Source organism: Podarcis bocagei (genome assembly GCF_964188305.1).
Source record: "Podarcis bocagei genome assembly, chromosome: 1".
Classification (NCBI taxonomy): domain Eukaryota; kingdom Metazoa; phylum Chordata; class Lepidosauria; order Squamata; family Lacertidae; genus Podarcis; species Podarcis bocagei.
The window spans coordinates 52,004,198-52,026,477 of record NC_138125.1 but is presented as its reverse complement, the minus strand read 5'-3'; the positions used below and the strand labels follow the sequence as shown (position 1 = coordinate 52,026,477).

Below are 22,280 nucleotides of genomic sequence, written 5' to 3'. Positions count from 1 at the left end.
CATTAGTGTCACCAGCTGGACAGATCGTTTTTTCCCAGGCAGCTGGCTCTTTCGATTCAGTATCGGCAAGCAGGCTCATGCTTGTCACCTCCCCTGCCAACCAGGATTCTTGTTTCTGCTTTCAAGTAGGATATAACTTAACGCTTACCATCAGTCCACTCAGTGACAGCACCTATCGATAAGCTTTGGGGGCTATGATTTCATAGGCAGGCATCGTTCATAATCCAACGGGCCTTTTGGAATCCTTGAAGCTGCATGGCTGAGATGATTTCACAGGGCAGCCAGCTCTTTGGAGGCCTGTTGCTATGTGCTGATAACAAACAGTATGAAAGAAAGAGGTCACATACGATGTTGGGGCAGAGAGGAGAGGCAGCCGCAATGCAGAAGAGAACGAGGTGTGATCCAGCATCTTTAAACACAGGTTGGCTCCATTCATGGGGTGGCATCTAAAGGGGCAAATGGTAGGTGAGTGGTGAGCTGTGAGCTGCCTGCCCACTGCTCCCATCCCTCCCTCCAGTCCCTCTCTCCAAAGACTTTTCTTCTAGTCACCTTCTGATACAGGGAGTAAGCCTGGCTGCTAGAAAAACTTCTGAGAGAGAGGCTGTGTGTGTATTTCTCCAGGAGGGGGTGATGGCGAGTGGGGGAGTTCCAAGAACCCTCACCCATGTTCCCCTTTGGCCTTATGAATCACACCCCACCCCACATGAAAGGGGCAGATACGGACCCATCTTTAAAGATGCAGGTCTGCTGCTTCACGTGCAGTCTGGGCCTCCATCTCTTGTGACGAAACCAGAGAGAACAGGGCTAGTTCCCACAAGCGCAGGTGAGTTCCCTGCAAGGCATCGGCCACAGGCAGTTTGGAGGCTTTCATCTTTGGCAGTGATATGTGACATAAACCTGCTTTGATTTGTGGGGTGGGAAAGAGGAGGGTTATCTGGCTAGAAGCAAACTATTAGGACTTGCAGCAGAATTGCAAGTGCACCATATACTGTGCCTAACTCTCTTTTTTTTAGCAATGATTTGGGCCTGCTGGTTAATAATAGGCTTTGCTCATATTAAGTGCTCTCTGCATGGGCTCCCAGTCCCATAACAGGGGTGATCAGGAAGAATGGGGAGCCTGGACACAGACACGAGCTGATCCAGCTTGGCTCGAAGAGCAGGGGCCATTCTGTCTCCAGCACCATAGAAGGAGTGATGGGCTGTGTCCCACACATCAGCTGCTTGTAACCTTGAAACTACCTGAAGTCAGCCCTTCCCAAAGGGTGTGGTGGTAGAGGTATGAGAGAAGTCCGCTTAGTGCCGGGCAGTTCCCTCAGTTCTGATCTCAGGGGCGGGTCAGCAACAAAACACCCAGTGTCAGGTAAGTTAGCTCTTTATTCAAAGAAATCAAAACAGCTCAGTCCTAGTGGTCACAGCAACCCTTCCCAGTAGGCTTAGCCCCAACGAAGCAGTTGCGAGGACTGAAGGTTCCTTCTCTATCAGCCTATGGCTCCTCCGCCTGGTCTCTCTTTGCTCCGCCCTCTTCATTCCTCTTCTTGTTCTGGGAGACCAGGGGGAAGGGGAGCTGGTCACAGATGGAGGGAGAGCTTTGCTGGCTTCTTCAGCAGCCTGCCTCCACTTTGCTTCTTGACCTTCCCCCGCCCCTGATTCTGGATTCCTGTCTGTCACAGCTGCTTCCTGCTCACTAAACCCTGTTACCTCTTCAGCTTCCAAACCTCCTCCTCCCAGTCTGCCCCCTCTGCCCCTCTGACCACTCATGATCCCCTGGCTCTGAGCCTTCTTCTCCTGGAGGGGGTGCCTCCCTCCCCCTGCATCCAGCCAGTCTATAGCAGATGAGGAGCTTTATCAAGACCCCTCCCTGCATCTGTTCAAAGGAATGATCAGATTTCAGCTATTTCAACAAGGGCCTTGATGACATTGTGCTGATTAACAAACATTCCCCACCCCATAACATACGCTTGACAGTTTCAACTTGTTGCTGCTGAAAAGTAGGCTTGCTGGAGTTTCATATCATGGCCAATTTCTGTCTGTGACACCTGCTGACTTAGGGCCAAGCTAGATGTTCATTTAATGGGTAGTATACAGTGATGGAGCTTATTTTTCCCTAATTAATTACAGGGGTGTGTGATTCTTACTAGGAAGCCAGAGCACGGGATGTGGAGGGAGGCTTATTTCTTCACTCCTTCTCCATGGTTGGAAGAGCGGTTACTCCCACCCCTCAGCAGCTAGCAACCTTAGGAGGAAAATGTCCCCATTAACGGACCCTACTTTCACAATATGCTGAAGGCAGGAATTGATAAAATGGATGGATGGAGGAAGAGGGGACTTAACTTACAGAAAAGCAGAGTCAGACTACCACATCTGATCTACAAGATGCCTTATTTTCAACTTGTAGTCCTTCTGTCACCTCTGTGTTTCTTTAGTTTTTGCCATGAACTAAAGGCATTAAATTGAGTGCTCCACAATATGCAAAGCATCGCCCGGGCTCTGTAACCTTGTGCTTGGAGTGCAATATGAAAAATAGAAAGGGAAGGATGAGACGTTTCTCCTCCCCCTGTCCACAAACATCTGTTTTCTAGAGAGTTCGTGCCGGTCCATTTCCAGCTCCAGGATGTCACCATAAATTAGGACCGCGTCCCTTTCTTGTGGCTCCTCCCCTTCCTCAGATTTTCCTCCCATTCAGCTCTTTAGGAGAAGCATAAACATGTCCCTGGCAGTGCTTTACAGTTGCTTCAGCTGTGCAGCCAGCAGTTCACTTGGGGAAATAACTCTGTCGCTCACCCTCCTCTTAAGCAACTGGGCCGGCTCTACCCATGACTGGTCTTCTCTGGAGAACAGACACTCGGGCCAACTGGAGCCGGTAACCCAACACCAAAGGACACCTGCTTCCAGCTAGGTGCTTCCTCAAGACACCTTCTGGCATAGCTTTATGGTTTTCCCTTAATTTAGCTTCCTCAAATACCTTTGCAGAGCTTCAGACAACTATCACAGCCTTCCAGCACTTCTAGAATTGGGGCGGGGTGGGGGGAGAGAAGGAGTGCCGACTCCATTAAGGGTCAGACCTTGAATTCACCACTGAAACTCAGCATGACTTCAGTGCCCCCGGCTTTTTCTTCACCCTCTTTCTTCCAGGAGCAGATATTTCCTGGTAACTGCTTTTCGGCTGCCTTCGCTGGGGCTACCTGAGGGGTGCGAAGCTTTGAGGTACCGATGCAGCCTGTAGCACTTCCAAGGGCTTGAAGAGTGGTTTTGGATGCCAGAGGCTGCGCTGCATTGCCTGGGAGATGGAAGATGCTCTGCCTTCCAGCTTCAAAGCCATCTCCTTGATGTGGCCACCGACAATCTCCATAACGTGCTTATTAGTGGGAATTAGGAACTGGAGCTGCTGCCGCTCTAGACAGCAGCAGGAGGAGGAGGCGGTTTCTGGGACATAATAAATAAAACAGAAGCACTTCGACATCTTCAAAGGGTTTTGTTTTAAATAGTGGCTTTTCTCCTGGGGACCCTCTTAGCCGTAGCCTTTCTTCTTGGCAATAATTAATTCAAGCTGCTCTGTGTGCTTGAATTTGCCTCACTGAACTGAGCTGGTCCGAGTGGCGGAGAGGGAAGCCTTTCCCGCAGATGCGTCCGGCTGTTCTTCTGTCTCCTCCTCCTGCTCAGCTTCCGCAAGCCTCTTCCACCAGTTGGAGCAACCCAGGACTCTGGATTATAAGGGGGTCCTAGTCCCAAACCCTCCCCAGTAAAAGGCATTCCTGCTTTGAAGGATACAGTTTGCTCTGTGTTAGAACCATATGAACGGACAAATGCTGGAGGATGCTTGCCAAAGCCATGACAGAGCTTACTGTTTATGGAAGCAAAATGAGTTTTCCCCCATTTGACCCTAAGTGTTTTATGAAGAGCAAATGGTATATCTGTATGTAGGTGCGTTTGTAGGCTGTGATGTAGGCCCAGCTGCCCTAACAGGATCTCTCTAGGCTGGGATGGCTCAGTATGAGACTCTTAATCTCAGAGTTGTGGGTTTGAGCCCCACATTGGGCACGGGATTCCTGCATTGTAGGGGGTTGGACTAGTTAGCCCTAGTGGCCCCTTCCAACTCTACAGTTCTATGATTCTTGTCTATCCATTCTCAAGTTCACCTCTCATTTGTGTATTTCGTGCATGGGGTCTTTATATGGACAAAAACTGGCAAACAGATGCAAACCAAGAGCCATGTCAGTGTTTGTCACCAAGTAGGAAGCATAAAACACAAATGATAGTTCCATGTGCCCTGCAGAACCCACTAAACAGATGTGGGGGCCCTTAATGCACTCCCCACAAAGTGCTCCCTTCTCCCTACTCATTGTAGTGAGCAGCCCAGACTTGAGAGATGAAGGAAACAAAAGGATTATTTCCTGAATCCTTCATAGGAGCATCCCAGGTTTCGCTTTCATCTTGTTCTGCTAGTTTCAGAAATATTTGGAACTGGAGCATAAATTGGCACAGTAAAGCCCTTTTCTTTCCTGCTAGCATTAGCTGTGTTTGTCCAAGGTCAGAACAGGAGGAATTTGTTGCTGCAATCTTGTCTTCATTTTATCCTTTATGTGTAGAGTACTTTGCCATTATTGCTAAACCAGGATAGCAGAAGGCAATGTGTCCTTCATTCTTTTAGGATTCCAGAATGTGCTGTCAGAAAATGTTGATTCTGTATCTTACGTGTATGACATTTTTATTTCGTACTGGCCAAGGCAGGACTGATACGTGTGGGTTTCCAAAGCTTACGTGTCAGGAAGCCCCTCCATCACCACCTTTTTAGGAACAAGTGAAATAAGTTAAGAACCCCCTTCCTTGAAAGCACACAGTCTCTTGGAGGCAGCTCAGCTCTTAGTGCTTCATTATTTTCATTTTCACAGGGTTCTAATGTTGCATCCACACACCATGAAATCAGATTGTTAACGGAAATTCAAGGGTCCTCTTGGGCAAATGAAGACACCGACCAGAGCAAGTCAGAGCAAAACAGCAGCCAGTAGGCTCGGTCTTTATTTAGAAAGACTGTCGCGACAGGACTCCCACCGCCCACAAGGTGAAGCAAAATGGAAGCCCCGAACAAAGGGAGACCCTAGCTTTTATTAGTTACTAATCCCCTTAGCTACACCCTCAGAATTACATCATATTTACATCATGATTATATTAAAAATAGGAGGAGTTGGGGAGGAGCTGCACAGGTAACTTGAGTGTCCTGACACCTGGCCGGAGTCTCCTTCCCCCTCCCTACATGAGCCATATTCAAGAACAAAAGAAAAGGGCAAAGTTCCTGCCCCCCTGAGGGGAATCCGGTCACAGTCCTTTGTGAGAGTCCGCGCGGAATACACTATGATATGCAGTTCATTATGTCCCTGATAGCCTTCTGTCTGAGCCCATCACCGATGGCTATCAAGGTTGTCACGTATACCAGGAAGGAGCACAGAATACGTGACTGCTCGGTGAAGGGATTATGGCCGTTTGATATCAGGCCATCCCTTTGATAGTCCTTGCAATATACAGTAGAATAAAGGTGGTCCGGTGAAAATCCGAAATATGGCTGATTTTTAGTGAATTTATAAAGGATATTGTCTTTGAAGTTCAAACACTTTCGTCTTCAGGAAGCGGCTTGCTACATTTTGATTAGATCAGTCACGGTCAATTGAACTCGGAAACTTTGTATTGAGGGCTGTCAAGGGTTAGGAAAAGAGCGGCAGTAGCCTGCAGTACCTGCGTGGCCGCCGCAAGGGGCGCTGTTCGGTAATGCTGATTGGCTGAGGCGGGCGCCGATTGACAGCGGAACTCGGCCGGCCGGTCTACCTATAATAAAAATAGGACTGCGCGGAGTGCCATAGCGGGAAGCTGTCAAGCTAGCGCTTCCTTATTTACGGAAGGCTTTAAAGGGATGCCCCTCTAAAAGGGACGTCTCCAGGGTCAGGAAGGGGAAGATGTGTGCATGTGTGAGTGTGGTGCTTGTGTAACACGTGTCAGTGTGTGTGTGGGGGGGTTTCCGGCGACAGTTCCCCCCTTCGGAGATAAGATTGCAAAGGCAAGGAAGCCGTGCAATCCTTTTCTCCGCATAATCAATAGAGGCTTGGGATGTCATACCTAGAGTCCAGGGTCCGGAGGTTATGCAAAGGTCCCAATTCGATGGGAGTTGACTGGATCTCTGCCGTCGGTGGCCTATAGATGGTGGTTGATCGCGGACGAAGGGCAGGAAGACAGGAGCCGCAAGTTTGACAGCACATCGGGAAGCAGTGAATCATGCAGCAGAAGAAAGCAACGCAGATGGCAACAGTGATCAGTATTAAGAGGCCGTTCCCCAGAAGTTGTTTTATCCAAGTCGACCCCGGTAGCCAGCTCCAGAGTTGAGCGTCCGACAGGCCCTCATGTTGGATATCTTTAAGTTTATCGGTCAATTTGTAGATGTTATTAAGGTGTCCTGTGATGTTTAGGGTCTGGTCGGTGACGTGTGTGCAGCATTCGGTTCCTATGAGGGCACAAACCCCTCCAGTCGAGGCGAGTACGTAGTCCAAAGCAAGGCGGTTCTGGATCGAATTTTGCCTGACCTCGGTTAGTTCAGTTAAGATGGATTGGGTAGCTGCATTGGATTCCTCCATAAAGTTCAGCAGTATGTCAGTCAGTTTAAGGATGTCAACGTGGTTTGAGCCGGCCCCATAGGCGGGAAAGAGGGCTCGGCCGTAAGTTTCCCCGTTGGCTGCAACATCGGAGAGCTCCGACAAGTCTTTTGCTCTCTTATTTCGCTTCTTTCCAGGGGGAAGCTCTTGGGTAACGCGGACCCCAGGTAAAATCAGTCCAAGGTAACAGGTGCCACGGGAGTGGGGGCTAGCCCATACGTAGCCGCGGTGGCCACAGATCCAGAACAACCCTTGCAGGCACGAGTCTATGCGCCCAGTATTGAAGGTGCGGAAGAAACACTGGGAAATTGGGGAAGGGTCCCAGGGATCAGGCAAGTTCATCACACGCTTCCATGCGGACAGTAAAGTAGGGTGGGTAGAAGGGTTGCCTTGGTGCCATAGGGTAACTCTGCCGCTTAAGGTAATATCAATGGTGTACTTACAGGTACTTTCACCGATGACTTTGTCGTTGCCGCTGAATTTTCGGCAGAGGTCGCCTGTAGTGGGTCCGGTGAGGTAGATGTACTGGTGGGTTAAGTTCACAGCGGTCAGGTTCCAGGACCGTACATCAGCGGAAAGATGTTGTTCCAAGGTGAGGGGCACTCCAAGGAATGGTATGCCACTGTGGAGGTGTGAGGGAGCGTTGGCGCAGATCCAGCATTCGTTGGTGATTGTTTGTTTTGCGATTTGGGAGATGAGTTTCACATAGGTATTGGAATGCCAGGTGGACAGGAGGTCGTTGTTGTTGGGGTCTTGGGACATCGACAGTTCCCCCCTTTGTCGAGGTGCAGTGCCGGCAGGATGAAGGGGGTCTTGGCGCAACAAGTAGGTCAAATTGGTGGTTAGGCCTCCGCATCTCTGCGGCCCGGTGGTGTCCCATTCTGCTGTAGGCGGTACAGAGTGATGCCATCCTTCTAGGTATGCTTTGCCGTCCCAATTGGAGGCTAATCCAATATCCCAGACGCAGCAGTACCTTCGGAGGCAGATGCCTTGTAAAATGGTTCGGCGGGGGGTGGAATCTACCCTTTGGCAGTAAAATCCGTGGATCAGACGATCAGTGGGGTGGTTCTGGTCAGTATAAACTGATTCTCCACCACCATTATCGAGGGCAGTCCAGTTCAGTGATTGTTCAGGTGTACCGTCTGAGAAAAGTACGTAAGAACCATTGAGGCAATGGGCACGGTTCCAAGGGCCGTCTCTGGTAAGGATGAGTTTCCCTAGAGGTCTGAACGATGGTGAGCGAACAAAAAGTTCCCAGGCTTGGTGTGTGTTGAGGACAGGTGAGATGGAGTGTCGAAGGAGGACGCGGGTCTCTGGTAGGCAGAATTCAAAATCCCCAAGGCGGTCTAATGTTCCTCTTTTTACCATATCAACGATGCCAAAGTCCAGGTATTTGTATTCAGTTTGTAATCCAGGGCAAGAAGTATGTGTGTTCGTGGAGTTCTGGGAAAAGGTGGCGGTGAAATGGAGGAGGAGTAGGATGGGTATGGTGGTTGTCATAGTAGAGCTGTCAAATGAGGAGTGGCGGGAGGTGAAGATGCCAAACTGCAGAGCTGTCAAATGGGGAGCGGCGAGCGGTGGAGCTGTCAAACTGCAGAGCTGTCAAATGGGGAGCGGCGAGCGGTGGAGCTGTCAAACTGCTGAGCTGTCAAATGGGGAGCGGCGAGCGGTGGAGCTGTCAAACTGCAGAGCTGTCAAATGGGGAGCGGCGAGCGGTGGAGCTGTCAAACTGCAGAGCTGTCAAATGGGGAGCGGTGAGCGGTGGAGCTGTCAAACTGCAGAGCTGTCAAATGGGGAGCGGTGATACCTTGCGGAGTTTCAGGCGGATGGGGGGTTTATCTTTCTGGCTAGGTGTAGTGATGAGTTCGGAAGACCAAAGTGTTGATGTGAGAGGTGAGTCAGGTCCGGTCTGTTGGGCTCGATTCGTGCCCCGATCTGGTCCGGTCTGTTGGGCCCGATTCGTGCCCCGATCTGGTCCGGTCTGTTGGGCTCGATTCGTGCCCCGATCTGGTCCGGTCTGTTGGGCTCGATTCGTGCCCCGATCTGGTCCGGTCTGTTGGTCCCGCTCGTTGCAGTTGTCGTCGTCTGCTGGTTGGCGTGGGACGTGGTAGGGCGAGTCGTCCGGTGTGGGTTCAGGTGGCAAAGCCGGCTTGCAGCGGGTGTGATGCAACCAGGCTGTCTTTTCAGCTACCTTAACAGAAGTTGGAGTGGTTAAAAGTACTTGGTAGGGGCCCTCCCAGGTGGGCTGTAGGGGTACCTTGTGATATGTTTTTACTAATATCCAGTCCCCTGGTTGATACGGGTGGACGTTTTCATCTAGGGGGATGTTTTGGTTTGAGGCCGCGTATCTGTGGAGGCGAATGAGTTGTCTCTGTAGGTGTATCACATATTGTGTTAAGTCTGACTCGCCTACTTCCAACTCGGATGTTGGAAATTGGGTATTATATACCGGGGAGGGTCTACCAAAGAGTATTTCATAGGGGGATAGGTTTAAGTTTCCTCGGGGACAAGCTCTGAGATTATGTAAAACTAAGGGGAGAGCGTTGATCCACTTGATTCCAGAGTCTTTACAAAGCTTTCCTAGTTGTGACTTTAGCTGTTGATTCATTCTTTCAACCTGGCCTGAGGATGGGGGATGGTATGGGGTGTGCAGTTTCTTTTTTTTTTTAATAAATGCTTTTTATTGTATTTCCTTCATCACACACATCCAAAAAGGCACAAAAAGAGACATTAAAAGTTAGACATTAAACATTAAAAGGACATTAAGTAGAAAAAGAAAAAAGAAAAAAAAGAAAAAAGAAAAACACGTACCACATATTTATATCGACTTCCTTCCCTCTTGATTTCGGGTTTCTACTTTCGATAGATTCGTCTTACAGCTGGTGTTAGTTTTTAGTTTATGGTTTATAACATCGGAAGAGTTAGATCAGACCTACTACAGTTGTTAGGTTACCAGAATCGCCTTCAATATATACCATAAATTTATTCCAATCCTCTTTTAACTTTGTATTTTTTTGATTTCTGATTCTTTGCGTCATTCTTGCCAATTCTATAAAATCATATAACTTCAGTTGCCAGTCCTTCACCGTTGGTGTAGTTGGGTTTTTCCAATTCTGGGCAATTAACATTCTAGCCGCAGCTGTTGCGTATTGGAACAGGGTTTTGTCTTTTTCCGGTATTTCTTTTCCTACCATCCCTAGTAAAAAGGCCTCTGGTTTTTTGGGAAATGTGAGTCTAAATATTTTTTTTAGTTCATCATATATTTGATTCCAAAATTTTTTTATTCCCTCACATATCCACCACATATGTATAAAATTCCCTTCATTTGTTTTACATCTCCAGCAAGCCTTGTTACCGGTCTTGTACATCCTATTTAGTTTTTCTGGTGTTAAATACCATCTGTATATCATCTTTTCTAGGTTTTCTCTAATTGCTACACTTGCTGTAAATTTTATTCCCTGATTCCATAATTTCGACCATTTCTCATATTCTATGTTGTGCCCCAAATCTCTTGCCCACTTTACCATAACCTCTTTAATTTCTACATCTTTAGTATCCTCTTCCAATAAGATATTATACAATTTGGATAATAATTTAGATTTACTTTCAATTATTTCAATTTGGAATTTTGATTTCTTTTCGCTCATTCCTACTTTTTTGTCTTCCGTCCATCTTGCATTGATCTGATGGTACTGTAGCCAACCCTTCAGCTTTCCTTTCAGTTCCTCGTATGGTCTTAGTTTCCAGTTTTCACGGTAGCTTATCAGTAAGTCTTCATATGTTAGGTTTTTCTCTTCCAAGTTTGATTTTTTAAATGATAAAATATCTATTGGGGACAGCCACCAGAGGGGGGGGGGTGTGCAGTTTCCATTTGATCCCTAGAGCTGCCGCGACTTGTTGAACTATCTCTGAGGTGAAGTGGGAGCCTCTGTCGCTATCTATATGTCTGGGTACCCCGAAGCGTGGTATTATTTCATGTAGTAGAGTTCTCGCAACCATTTGGGCAGTAGCTCGGCGGGCTGGGAGGCATTCTACCCATCCAGTCAACTGGTCAATGATGACGAGGGCGTGTTTGTAGCCTTGACAAGGGGGCAAATCTATGAAATCAATTTGAAGACTTTCAAAAGGGACAAAAGCCCATGGTCTGGCTCCAGGTGGACCTCTGGCAGTATGCTTAGGATTAAAGGTTTGACAAGTGTGACAGTTCTTTACTGCCGTCTTAGCGGCAAGGGCCAGTCCGGGGGCATACCAGCAGCGTTGAACTGAGTCTATAAGCTTGTCTCTTCCCCAGTGAGTACACTGATGGAGAATTCTGACATGCTTGGGCACCCACAGTCTAGGCATTATAAGTCTCTTGTCGGGAAGGTACCAGATGCCATTCTCAAGGATAGCTCCGTGATCTTCCCACCCTTGCCTTTCCTCCGGGGTGGCGGTTTTATACATTAGGTCAAAGTCTATGTCCGATGGAATTTGGGGTCCCTGGAATTCATTATCTGAAGTTAGCGGTTGAAGGGCTGCTTCTTGTGCTGTGTGATCTGCGCAGCGATTCCCTGTAGATACTGGGTCTTTTCCCTTGGTGTGAGCTTTGCAGTGCACTACCGCTATTTCCTCGGGAAGGTGTATGGAATCCATAAGGCGCTGCACTAGGGGCGCATGGGCGATCTTAGTGCCTGCGGCCGTTAGGAAGCCCCTCTGCAACCAGATTTGTCCGGTAGCGTGAACTAAACCGAAGCAATATTTGGAGTCTGTGTAGATTGTTACCCTCTTTCCTGCTGCTAACTCGCATGCCCGGATTAAAGCGATGAGTTCGGCCGCCTGTGCGCTATACTTGGCATGGACAGGGCGTGCTTCCAGGATATCAGTGTCACTAACGACCGCATACCCGCTTTTCCGTTCTCCTCCGACTACTTTTGAGCTCCCGTCAGTGTACAGTACTAGGTGGGGGTTATCTAAAGGGAGATAGTCAAGGTCTCCCCGTGGTTTCTCGGCATGTCGTACCACTTGGCTACAGTCGTGGTGTGGGGTTCCATCGTCTGGGAGGGGTAGGAGGGTTGCGGGATTGAGGGAATTTACTCTTTTAATGGTTACGTTTGATGGACTTAGGAGGATAGCCTCATATCTATTCAGTCTCTGTATCGTGAAGCGTTGGCAGCCTTGTAGGCTAAGAAGGGTGGCCACCGCATGGGGAACGTTTACAGTCAATTCATGTCCCAAAACCGTTTCTTGGGCTTTTTCTAGAAGCAAAGCTGCAGCGGCTACGGCTCTAAGACATCCTACATTTCCGAGTACCGTAGTGTCGAGCTGTAGGCTGTAATAAGCCACAGGTCTGTTCCTCCCTTGGAACGGTTGTGTAAGGACGCCTGAGGCTACCCCTTTGTTTTCGTGGACAAATAGAGAGAAGGGCAGTCTATAATCTGGGAGTCCAAGAGCGGGCGATGACCTTAATTCCCGTTTGATGCATTCGAAGGCTTCGAGTGCCTCTGCAGTCCATTGCAATTGGTCTGGGGCGCTATCATGCGTCATTGCAGTGAGGGGCCGAGTGAACTCGCCATAACGGGGGATCCATGCTCGGCAAAATCCACTCATTCCAATGAAGCCCCTGAGTTGTCTCTTGGTTTTTGGAAGGGGTAGTCTGGTTATGGCCTCGATTCTATCGGTGGTGAGAGCACGGGTACCTTGTCCGAGGATGTGGCCAAGATATTTTACCTCCTTTTGGCAGTATTGTATCTTCTTTGGGGATACTTTGTGGCCTTTATGTGCTAATATTGTCAGGAGAGTTATAGTATCTGATTTACAGGATTCCAAATCTCGTCCACAGAGTAAGATGTCATCTACATAAAGCCTGATGGCTGAGCCACCCGGAAGGTTCACATCAAGGAGATCTTGGTGTAATATGGAGGAGAAAATTGCTGGGGACTCTACATATCCCTGGGGTAACCGGGTCCACGTTAATTGGCCTGTTTGCCAGGTAAAAGCAAAAAGAAACTGGCTTTCTGGATCCACGGGAATACTGAAGAAAGCGGAGCAGAGGTCTATTACGGAATAAACTACAGTTCCCTCCGGGATGGTGCTTAAAAGGTGGTGTGGGTTTGCCACCACGGCGTGTCTGGGAATGATGAAGGAATTAATCAATCGAAGGTCTTGCACCAAGCGCCATTTTACGGGGTTGGTATTCGGCTTTTTGACTGGAAGTAGGGGGGTATTACATGGTGAGGCACAGGGAACTAGAACTCCCATTTTTAGAAATTCATCGATCATCGGAGTGAGGCCGTCGATTGCTTCGGGAGGTAGGGGATATTGTTTAGTGCAGGGAAAGGGTAGGTCTTTCCTATAGTTGACTTTTACTGGGGTTGCAGACTTTAGGAGTCCAACAGAGGTCGATTCAGTTCCCCATAGCCAAGAAGGAACGCTATTTAGAAGTTCAGGAGGAAGATCAATGGGTTTGTTGTTAGCTTCTTGCAGGACTCCTTGGAAGTTGAATATGGAGTCATTTGGCATATGTAAGTAAATTCCTTCCTGGCCGCATTGAATAGTAGCATTTAGTTTACATAGCAGGTCCCTACCGAGGAGGTTGACTGGACTGGAGGTCAATAGAAAAGTATGTTTAACTGACAACGGTCCGACGGAGACCTTTGCAGGTTTGGATAAAGGGCAATTTCGGGGGATCCCATCAAGCCCCATCACGGTTTTGGTTTCCTCTCCTGGGGTTAAATGGCTGTTAGTGAGGGTGGAGTAAGTGGCTCCAGTGTCCAAGAGACAGTCGTAGGACTGTCCATCGATTTGCATAGTGCATATGGGATCTGTTGAGGATAATTGTAAGACCGGGCAGAGAAATGAGAAGGAGGCGGGATCTGCTTTTAATTGTCATTGTTCCTGATATTCTTCCATCACCATTTCGTGGGTCGGGTTTGTAGGATGGTTCCCTTGGTTAAAGGGGTTGGTGGCGCCGTAGGGTAGGTTTCGGGGCCGCGGTTGCGGAGGTCCCGCACGGGGCTGCATTTGGGCTGGGGGTCGGTTCGCATCGTAGGAAGAGATAGGTTCCCTACTCCTAGGATATGCACCTTCCTTGTATTCTGGCCTGTATGGTTTAGAATTTTTATAGTCAGACCTCCTGGCCAGAAGAGGACAGTATCTTTTTATGTGTCCGACTTCCTCACAGTTGAAACAGACGCGTTCATCCTGTAATTCCGGCCCGCCTGATTTAAACTTTTCTTTGAAGGTGGGAACCGCGGCCGCATAAGCTAATACTCGGGGCTGGTCGGGTTTTTGGTCTTTCTTCTTCCTCTCGTCCCTTGAGTTAAAAACGGACTTTGCGATGGAAAGGATTTCGTTTATGGTTTTTCCATCGTATCCGAGATGTGAATTTAACGCCTTTCGGATGTCGGCGGTGGCCTGATCTTTGAAGAACCCTTTGACTATCACTTCGTGCTGTGGGCTCTCCGGGTCTATTCCACCCCAGGTCTTAATAGCGGAGACTAGCCGTGAATAGTAGTCAGAAGGGTGTTCGTCAGGTCCTTGGAGGACCGCTTGGACTTTGGTCCAGTTTACAGTTCGCTGTCCTGCAGCTTTGATGCCATCTAGGATGGCCTTCTTGAAGATTTTTAGACCCCATTGGCCATCGGTAGTGTTATAGTTCCACTCAGGGTCGTTAAGTAACGTCTGAGTGGTCAGTGGGGCCATTGAGGTCGGACGGCCTGGCTGGTACCCTTCCCGGCCAAGGGCTTCTCCTGCCTTTGCTAAGATCTCCCTCTTCTCTGCCTCATTAAAAAGGGCTCCCAACAACATATGCACATCCGCCCACGTGGGGTTGTGAGTGGAGAAGATGGTAGCCACTTGGCGGTGGCATTTGTCTGGGTCGTCCCGTAGGGAGGGCATCTTATCAGACCAGTTCATTAGATCAGAGGTAAGGAAAGGCTGGTGAGTAAAAACCATACGGGGAGGGTCTCCTGCTCTGACGGGAGGTATAGGTAATGCGCGCAGTGGAAAGGCACCTTCTATTTCTCCGTTTAGCAGATTGTCCCTATTTCTGGTTCTACTGGAAACAGGTCCCTCTCTTCCTTCAGTTAGGAGCTGCCCACTGAGTAAAGGCCCAAGGTCCAAGTCAGCCTGGTTCTCTGCCGAGTTCGATGCGCTTGAGGAAGGATCGGACGGCAGTGTGTTAGGGGTGCTGCTTTGGGGAGGGGCAGTGGCTGTGGCTGGTGGGTTCGTTACATTCCCTCTTGGTCCTGCGCCTGGTAGGTTTGTTACGCTCTCCCTCGGTCCTGGTCCTGCGCTTGGTGGGTTTGTTACGTTCTCCCTCGGTCCTGGTCCTGCGCCTCCCCCTCCGGCTCCTGCTTTGCCTCCCACACTAGGCCCTGGCTGTCGGGGTGCTTCGGGTTCGGGGTAGTAGAAGGGGACGAGGGTTCGGTCCAATTGTTCCTCCTGAGCTCTAATCTCATCGTATGGGGGAGGTCCAGTTGTTCTTAAAACAGCCATTTGGCGGACGATTTGGGCTTGCTGCCGTTGAAATAATTCGCGGGCTTCGGCAAAGGCGTTCAGGTAGTATAGTTGTCGGGGCCTCTCATCAGCCAAGTAAGTTTTAAGTGCTTGCATTTTTTGAAGATTAAAGGAGCCATGGGATGGCCATCTAGAAGCTGGTTCTAGGTGGTGGGTAAAGGCCACCCACGAGATGTTACAAAGGTCCCTCAGCTTGGATTTAGAGAGCCCCTTTCTCCCTTTCAGTTCCTTCCAGTTTAAGAGGACGAATTGAAGAGGGGTATCAGAGTCCTCCCTGTGGCGGAAAGGCTCCGCGGAAGCCTTGTCGCCGGGAGGAGTCCAGTCTGAGTGTTTGGAAGCTTGGGCTCCCATCCTTTCTTTTCTATCAGGTTGTGGTTTCGCTAGCGAGGAATGCTAAAGGCAGAAAAGGATGGACGTACACACACAAGGGAAAAAGGGAAAGAGGGTTTGGGAGGAAAGGGGTAGAAAAGATCCTTTCAGTATTTTGGAATGTCCTAGTCTTAGTGGAATCTCTACTTATTTCTGAACCACAAATTATTTGCTTAAAACCACAGGTCTCTGCCCGGAACCTAAACCACGGGTCGCTGCCCGGAAACCTAAACCACGGGTCTCTGCCCGGAAACCTAAACCACGGGTCGCTGCCCGGAACCTAAACCACGGGTCGCTGCCCGGAAACCTAAACCACGGGTCGCTGCCCGGAACCTAAACCACGGGTCGCTGCCCGGAAACCTAAACCACGGGTCGCTGCCCGGAACCTAAACCACGGGTCGCTGCCCGGAAACCTAAACCACGGGTCGCTGCCCGGAACCTAAACCACGGGTCGCTGCCCGGAAACCTAAACCACGGGTCGCTGCCCGGAAACCTAAACCACGGGTCGCTGCCCGGAACCTAAACCACGGGTCGCTGCCCGGAACCTAAACCACAGTACTGTTTCAAAGCTAATCCTAATGTGGGGCCCCAATTGTGAACCTCCCCTCTACCCTCCACAACAGCCCCCTGCCTAACCTTTAGACTAAATTCGGCTTCCCTACTGAACGCCTGCACAGTGCAGTGCCAGATCGGGCTCCGAGAAAACAAAAGTTTGAAAGGAAGCAAATGACCTTGCGTTCTCACGTACCCGGGTCATCCCTAACAAAGGTCGCCGGGCAGGAGGGGCGGCTTCATTTGCACAGGCAAATAAGGTAGAGAGAGAGATTTGTAAGGACACCCCTGGACGACTCCGAAAGGGACGTCAGAGAAATAATAGACACCGCGCTTTCCTGGCCACACTTCCGAAAGGGAAAGCGGGGGAGAAAAGGAGAGATTTGTAGGGGGACGCCTTTGGCCGACTCCGAGAAAGGACGTCAGAGAAACAATAAGCACCACGTTTTCCTGGCCATACTTCTGAAAGGGAAAACGGGGGAGAAAAGGGAAAGGAGGTTCGAGATTTTGCAGATGCAACGTTGGAAACAAAGAGAAAGATCTGGCTGTTGTGGAGACGTTATTTTCCACCCTCCTCCCAATGTATTTTCTTCGGAACCATACTCACGTCCGTTGATGTCCCCCGCAGATCCCGGGATCTTTCCTTAGCCGGCTTTACCTCGCCTTTGCTCCCTCTGGTTGGGCTTCTGGTGACGGTTGATTACCGCCCGCAAAGAGGAGGCAGGGAGAGGAAGAAAAGGATCCCCGGGCTAAGGTTGCCCGGTGGCGCCCGATCCCCTCTATCTCCCCTCTCACCTTTACAGGAGAACCAAGTGTCCCTGAGTCGCGGTCGCCAACTGTTAACGGAAATTCAAGGGTCCTCTTGGGCAAATGAAGACACCGACCAGAGCAAGTCAGAGCAAAACAGCAGCCAGTAGGCTCGGTCTTTATTTAGAAAGACTGTCGCGACAGGACTCCCACCGCCCACAAGGTGAAGCAAAATGGAAGCCCCGAACAAAGGGAGACCCTAGCTTTTATTAGTTACTAATCCCCTTAGCTACACCCTCAGAATTACATCATATTTACATCATGATTATATTAAAAATAGGAGGAGTTGGGGAGGAGCTGCACAGGTAACTTGAGTGTCCTGACACCTGGCCGGAGTCTCCTTCCCCCTCCCTACATGAGCCATATTCAAGAACAAAAGAAAAGGGCAAAGTTCCTGCCCCCCTGAGGGGAATCCGGTCACAGTCCTTTGTGAGAGTCCGCGCGGAATACACTATGATATGCAGTTCATTATGTCCCTGATAGCCTTCTGTCTGAGCCCATCACCGATGGCTATCAAGGTTGTCACGTATACCAGGAAGGAGCACAGAATACGTGACTGCTCGGTGAAGGGATTATGGCCGTTTGATATCAGGCCATCCCTTTGATAGTCCTTGCAATATACAGTAGAATAAAGGTGGTCCGGTGAAAATCCGAAATACGGCTGATTTTTAGTGAATTTATAAAGGATATTGTCTTTGAAGTTCAAACACTTTCGTCTTCAGGAAGCGGCTTGCTACATTTTGATTAGATCAGTCACGGTCAATTGAACTCGGAAACTTTGTATTGAGGGCTGTCAAGGGTTAGGAAAAGAGCGGCAGTAGCCTGCAGTACCTGCGTGGCCGCCGCAAGGGGCGCTGTTCGGTAATGCTGATTGGCTGAGGCGGGCGCCGATTGACAGCGGAACTCGGTCGGCCGGTCTACCTATAATAAAAATAGGACTGCGCGGAGTGCCATAGCGGGAAGCTGTCAAGCTAGCGCTTCCTTATTTACGGAAGGCTTTAAAGGGATGCCCCTCTAAAAGGGACGTCTCCAGGGTCAGGAAGGGGAAGATGTGTGCATGTGTGAGTGTGGTGCTTGTGTAACACGTGTCAGTGTGTGTGTGGGGGGGGGTTTCCGGCGACAAGATAGACCCAATAGCCATGCTTGTCTGTTTTAGCAGAAGCAGTCTCAGGGCACCTTAAAGATTTAGCCACTTTATAACAAAACAGCTGAAGCCAGAGGTGGTGAACCTGTAGCCTTCAAGCTAAATTTGTGTGGCTGGTGGGAGCGCAGAGAGCAGGAGGCGGGGAATCTTGTGTGTGTGTGTGGCTGGGAGAGAGCCGAAAGAGATGGAGTGATGGAAGACAGGGAAGCCCTTGACATGTGATCAGTTTAGACCTCTGGCAGTTTAGACCTCTGTTCATTCATTCCCTGGCAGCCTGCTGGGTGAGCTGGAAGAGAGACAGAGAGAACAGTGTGGCACACCGGGAGAGAGAGGCAAGGTGTGCCTTTGCCCCACTTTTGGCTCTGCCTCCCATCACCTGCTTTGGGAAATAGGCAGAGGTAATTCCTAGGATTCCAGTCCATGGAAGCTTGTGCATCTGTTCTAGTCTATAAAGGGCTGTGACCCTCTTTGTGAGTTCGTTTTGTGACTCTGAGGAGTCCTTGCTCACTTCCTGTGAACTTGGCCTCAGCTGTAAGTTACCTGGCCTAGCAACTGGCTGTTGTTGAGCTATCTGTCTCTCCTTCTCCATTCCAGGATTGTTCTCATGGATGATGCTGTGGACTGCTTGATGTCTTTTTCAGACTTCCTGTTTGCCCTCCAGATCCAGTTTTACTACTCAGGTGAGCCCATCTTACTAACCTTGCCTCTCTTACTACAGTGACCCATTTAGGATTGTAGACCTAGCAGCTTCACACCATTGCCCCCCCCCCTTTTTTTACATGGTAATATGTATTGCTTCACTTAACTTCAAAACGTGATAAGCCAGCAGCCCTGCACTTCACTCTGCTGAGTGTGGCCCTGCCCTCATGGTGCCACTGTCTTCCTGCACAGCTACATTAGACAGGAGAAATATGGCAGGAGTGTGGGCAACACAGGCCAGGAAGCCCTGTCCTGCGACGCAGATCCTCCTGATAGAGAACTACATGTGAAGGTCACTCATTCTACACACTCCTGAGCCAGAGAGGCACTTCGGACACAACTCATTTCCAGAAAACACTGACGTTAAAGCATGAAAAGTACATGTGGCTCCTCTTCATGTGTGAACTTTGCATCCATTTCACTGCATATTTATTATTATTGGTTTATAGATATTTCTACCCACTCCTTTAAAGGCAAGCCCTCACAAGGTGGCTTTTGAAAAACAATGGACAAATAACAATACAGTGGTACCTTGGGTTACATACGCTTCAGGTTGCATACGCTTCAGGTTACAGACTCCGCTAACCCAGAAATAGTGCTTCAGGTTAAGAACTTTGCTTCAGGATGAGAACAGAAATTGTGCTCCGGTGGCACGGCGGCAGCAGGAGGCCCCATTAGCTAAAGTGATGCTTCAGGTTAAGAACGGACCTCCGGAATGAATTAAGTACTTAACCCGAGGTATCACTGTAAAAACACATGAGATAAAAGTATATACAGGGGGTCCAGCTTGAAAAATAAGAAACTCAGTGAAATAAAGAAGTCTTTAGGGTCTGCTTAAGGACAAGAAAAGGGGAGAAGCAGTTCTTCTACAAGTGTGGAGCTGACACTGAAAAGGCCCTGTTTTTGGTATTTGCCAACCTTAGTAGGAGGTCCTTAGCCTGGGTAGGTTCATATGGGTGTAGGCAGCGCTTCAAATAATCTGGTCCTGAACTGTTCAGGGCTTTAAAGGTTACCACCAGTTCTTCACACTGAGCCCAGAAACAAATGGGTGGCAAGAGCAACTGATGCAAAAACAGTGTGATGTGATCAAACTGTCTACTCCCACAAGCATTCTGGCAGCTGAAGTTTGTAGCAGCTGAAGTTTCTGGACTGTCTCCAAAGGCAGTCCTATATGCAGATCACTGTAGTAGTTTAGTCTGGATGTAACCAGTGCATGTGTAACTGGGGACAGCTCCACTTTCTCCAGACAAGGCTGCAATTGGTGAATGAACCCAAACTGATAGAAGTCACTCCCAGCCACTGAGGTCATGTCCATAAATAACACTATGCCCAGGAGCACCCCCAAACCACACACCTGATTCTGTGTAACCCCATCAAAAACCTGTTGTGAACAAACCTCCACTGATATGTGCACCCACCATACCTGAATACTGGCCATGCTGCCTCAGATTGCATTGTAACCCAAAACACCTGGAGAAGAAAAATATCAATATACAACCAGCACAACCACAAATAGGCATCATGTACATGGTTTCCTCACATCTTCATAAAAACCCTTTACATGTAGCAAATTCAAAATGCTTGAAGCAGCCCCAAGTATTTTATTTCTGGCAGGCAGTTTCCTTTCTGATGGTAACCAGCGAGAGAATGGGTCTGAGTGAAGACTCTAGCACCTGTCAGGGGTAAAAACCCTGAAATTTGGGAACAGTGTATATTCATGGTAACCATGTGGGAATGCCTGTTTACATTTTCTTGCTTATGGGAGATGGAATCGTGTGCTAAATTCCTTGTCCTGCTTCGTCCTTACGACACACCTCTCTGTTGTTTATCTCTGGGCAGGGATGGAATCCGAATGCACAGCAGATAATGAACCCCTCTCTCAGTCACTCTCTCCTGCGTGAATGGGGTCCATTTCAAGAATGCAGCATATTCTGAAAGCTGCTCTAAACTCTAGACCTTCAGGATAACCTTAGAAAGCCACCCATCTTTGTGACGCATCATAGCCTTCCAGGCTTTTGTTGTGTGCGTAGAGGTCGGCAGACGCAGACCACAGGTCACCACTTCCATGCTCATCTGCGCACGTCAGCTTTCCAGGCTACCCTACCAGCCCACATGCATGCAAACCACTCAGTGTGGAATCTACATCTGTAAATGGCTGACCAGGTCCATAAACAAACTTGTTTAAATTTAGATTCTGGGAGTAAACAGCGGGGAAGGTTTGGAGCCTGGGGGGAAATGCTTTCGGCCAGCTTCTCCCCCTAATCTTCCCTTTGGACCCTGTCTTATGTTTACTTTGGATTTGTGCTGAAGTACACTGGGCTGCAGGCTGGAGACTGCTTGACCCAACTCCCTTGCCTCCTCCAACAATTCCAAACAGCTTCTTCCTAACTTGGGTGGTGTTTATCTCTGTGACCGTGGAAGTTTGCATGTTTAAGAAGCTAGTCTGATTGGGTGGCCTTGACTTTCACTCTCCTTCATAGAATTAAAGTTGGAAGGAATTTTTCTTAAAAAGCACACTCAAAGAGCAGGACCAGCAATTCATCCACAAGATTTTCAGAGGTGACCCTGTGAAATCCTCTTGTGGCTTTCTTGTCCCATCCTGAAAAGGCTAAGTGTTAGGCTATGTCAGTAAGGCACAGAGGTTGCCAGTGTGATTTGCTCCCAGATGTTGTGGGCTATAGCACCCACCAGCCCCAGCCAGCATGGCCAATGGCCAGGGATGATGGGGCTGCTTGGTTTTTTTATTTTTTTGGTGTGTTTTTTTTACAATTCTAGACCACCCTTCATCCGAGGATCACAAGGCAGTTTACAATATAAAAACACAAAAATACATACCATAGTATTAGTCCAAAACCATGTGAAGGGGACCATGTTGGCGTCCCCTGCACTAAGGCCTTTTGGGTCACCTCATCACATAGTAACATCACAGTATTGCATGCTCTAAGGCTTCTTTGCCAGTATCATGCGTAAGTAACTGCAGGAGGAAGAAGGGGATCAATTTGCTACACATGTCCCCAAGCCTTGAGAATTCCCATGTGTGCCAATAACCATGATTTCTAAGTTGCCTTTACGTTTTTACAGAGTTCATTGAAAGCGTGGCTGCCATCTATCAAGAGCTCTTGACGGGCAAGAACCCAAACACCGTCATTGTGCCTACATCCTCCTCTGGGCAGCATCGTTCGCGCCAGACTCTAAGTGAGTGCAGCCAGCTCGATGGGGTGGAGGCATCTGCATTTTACCAGTGCCTTGAGTCTCTGTGTGACAGGTCCAAATACAGGTAAGGCTTGTGACCGGCTAACATGAATAAACCATGGTTCATCTTTGCCTACCTTGCATGGAGGGGAGGGGCTCCCTGAAGTCACTCATCACATCTAGGAACTGAGATGTGGCAAGTTGCCCTGTATCCTTAGCCCAATGCTGCCTCTCTGCCCTCTGAAACTAGCACGGCTAAGTACCACTGATAGTTAGATGGGTGTCAGAAATTATGATACCAACTTCTCAAGGAGCTCACAACTGCAAAAAGGCAGTTTTCCCTGTAACAAGTGAGCACGTTTTGAACCCCCTCTTAACTCTTGAGT

General features: G+C 49.0%; 1 protein-coding gene across 5 annotated transcripts in view; it reads left to right on the top strand.

Moving 5' to 3' along the window:
• CSTPP1 (centriolar satellite-associated tubulin polyglutamylase complex regulator 1) overlaps positions 1-22,280 on the top strand; it is a 161,090-nt gene that overhangs the window by 132,776 nt on the left and 6,034 nt on the right. For all 5 annotated transcript variants that reach the window (XM_081165928.1, XM_081165927.1, XM_081165929.1 and 2 more), the window contains 2 exons: positions 18,598-18,683; positions 21,784-21,979. In XM_081165928.1, the coding sequence (XP_081022054.1) occupies positions 18,598-18,683; positions 21,784-21,979 (282 nt within the window). The remainder of the gene's footprint in view (positions 1-18,597; positions 18,684-21,783; positions 21,980-22,280) is intronic.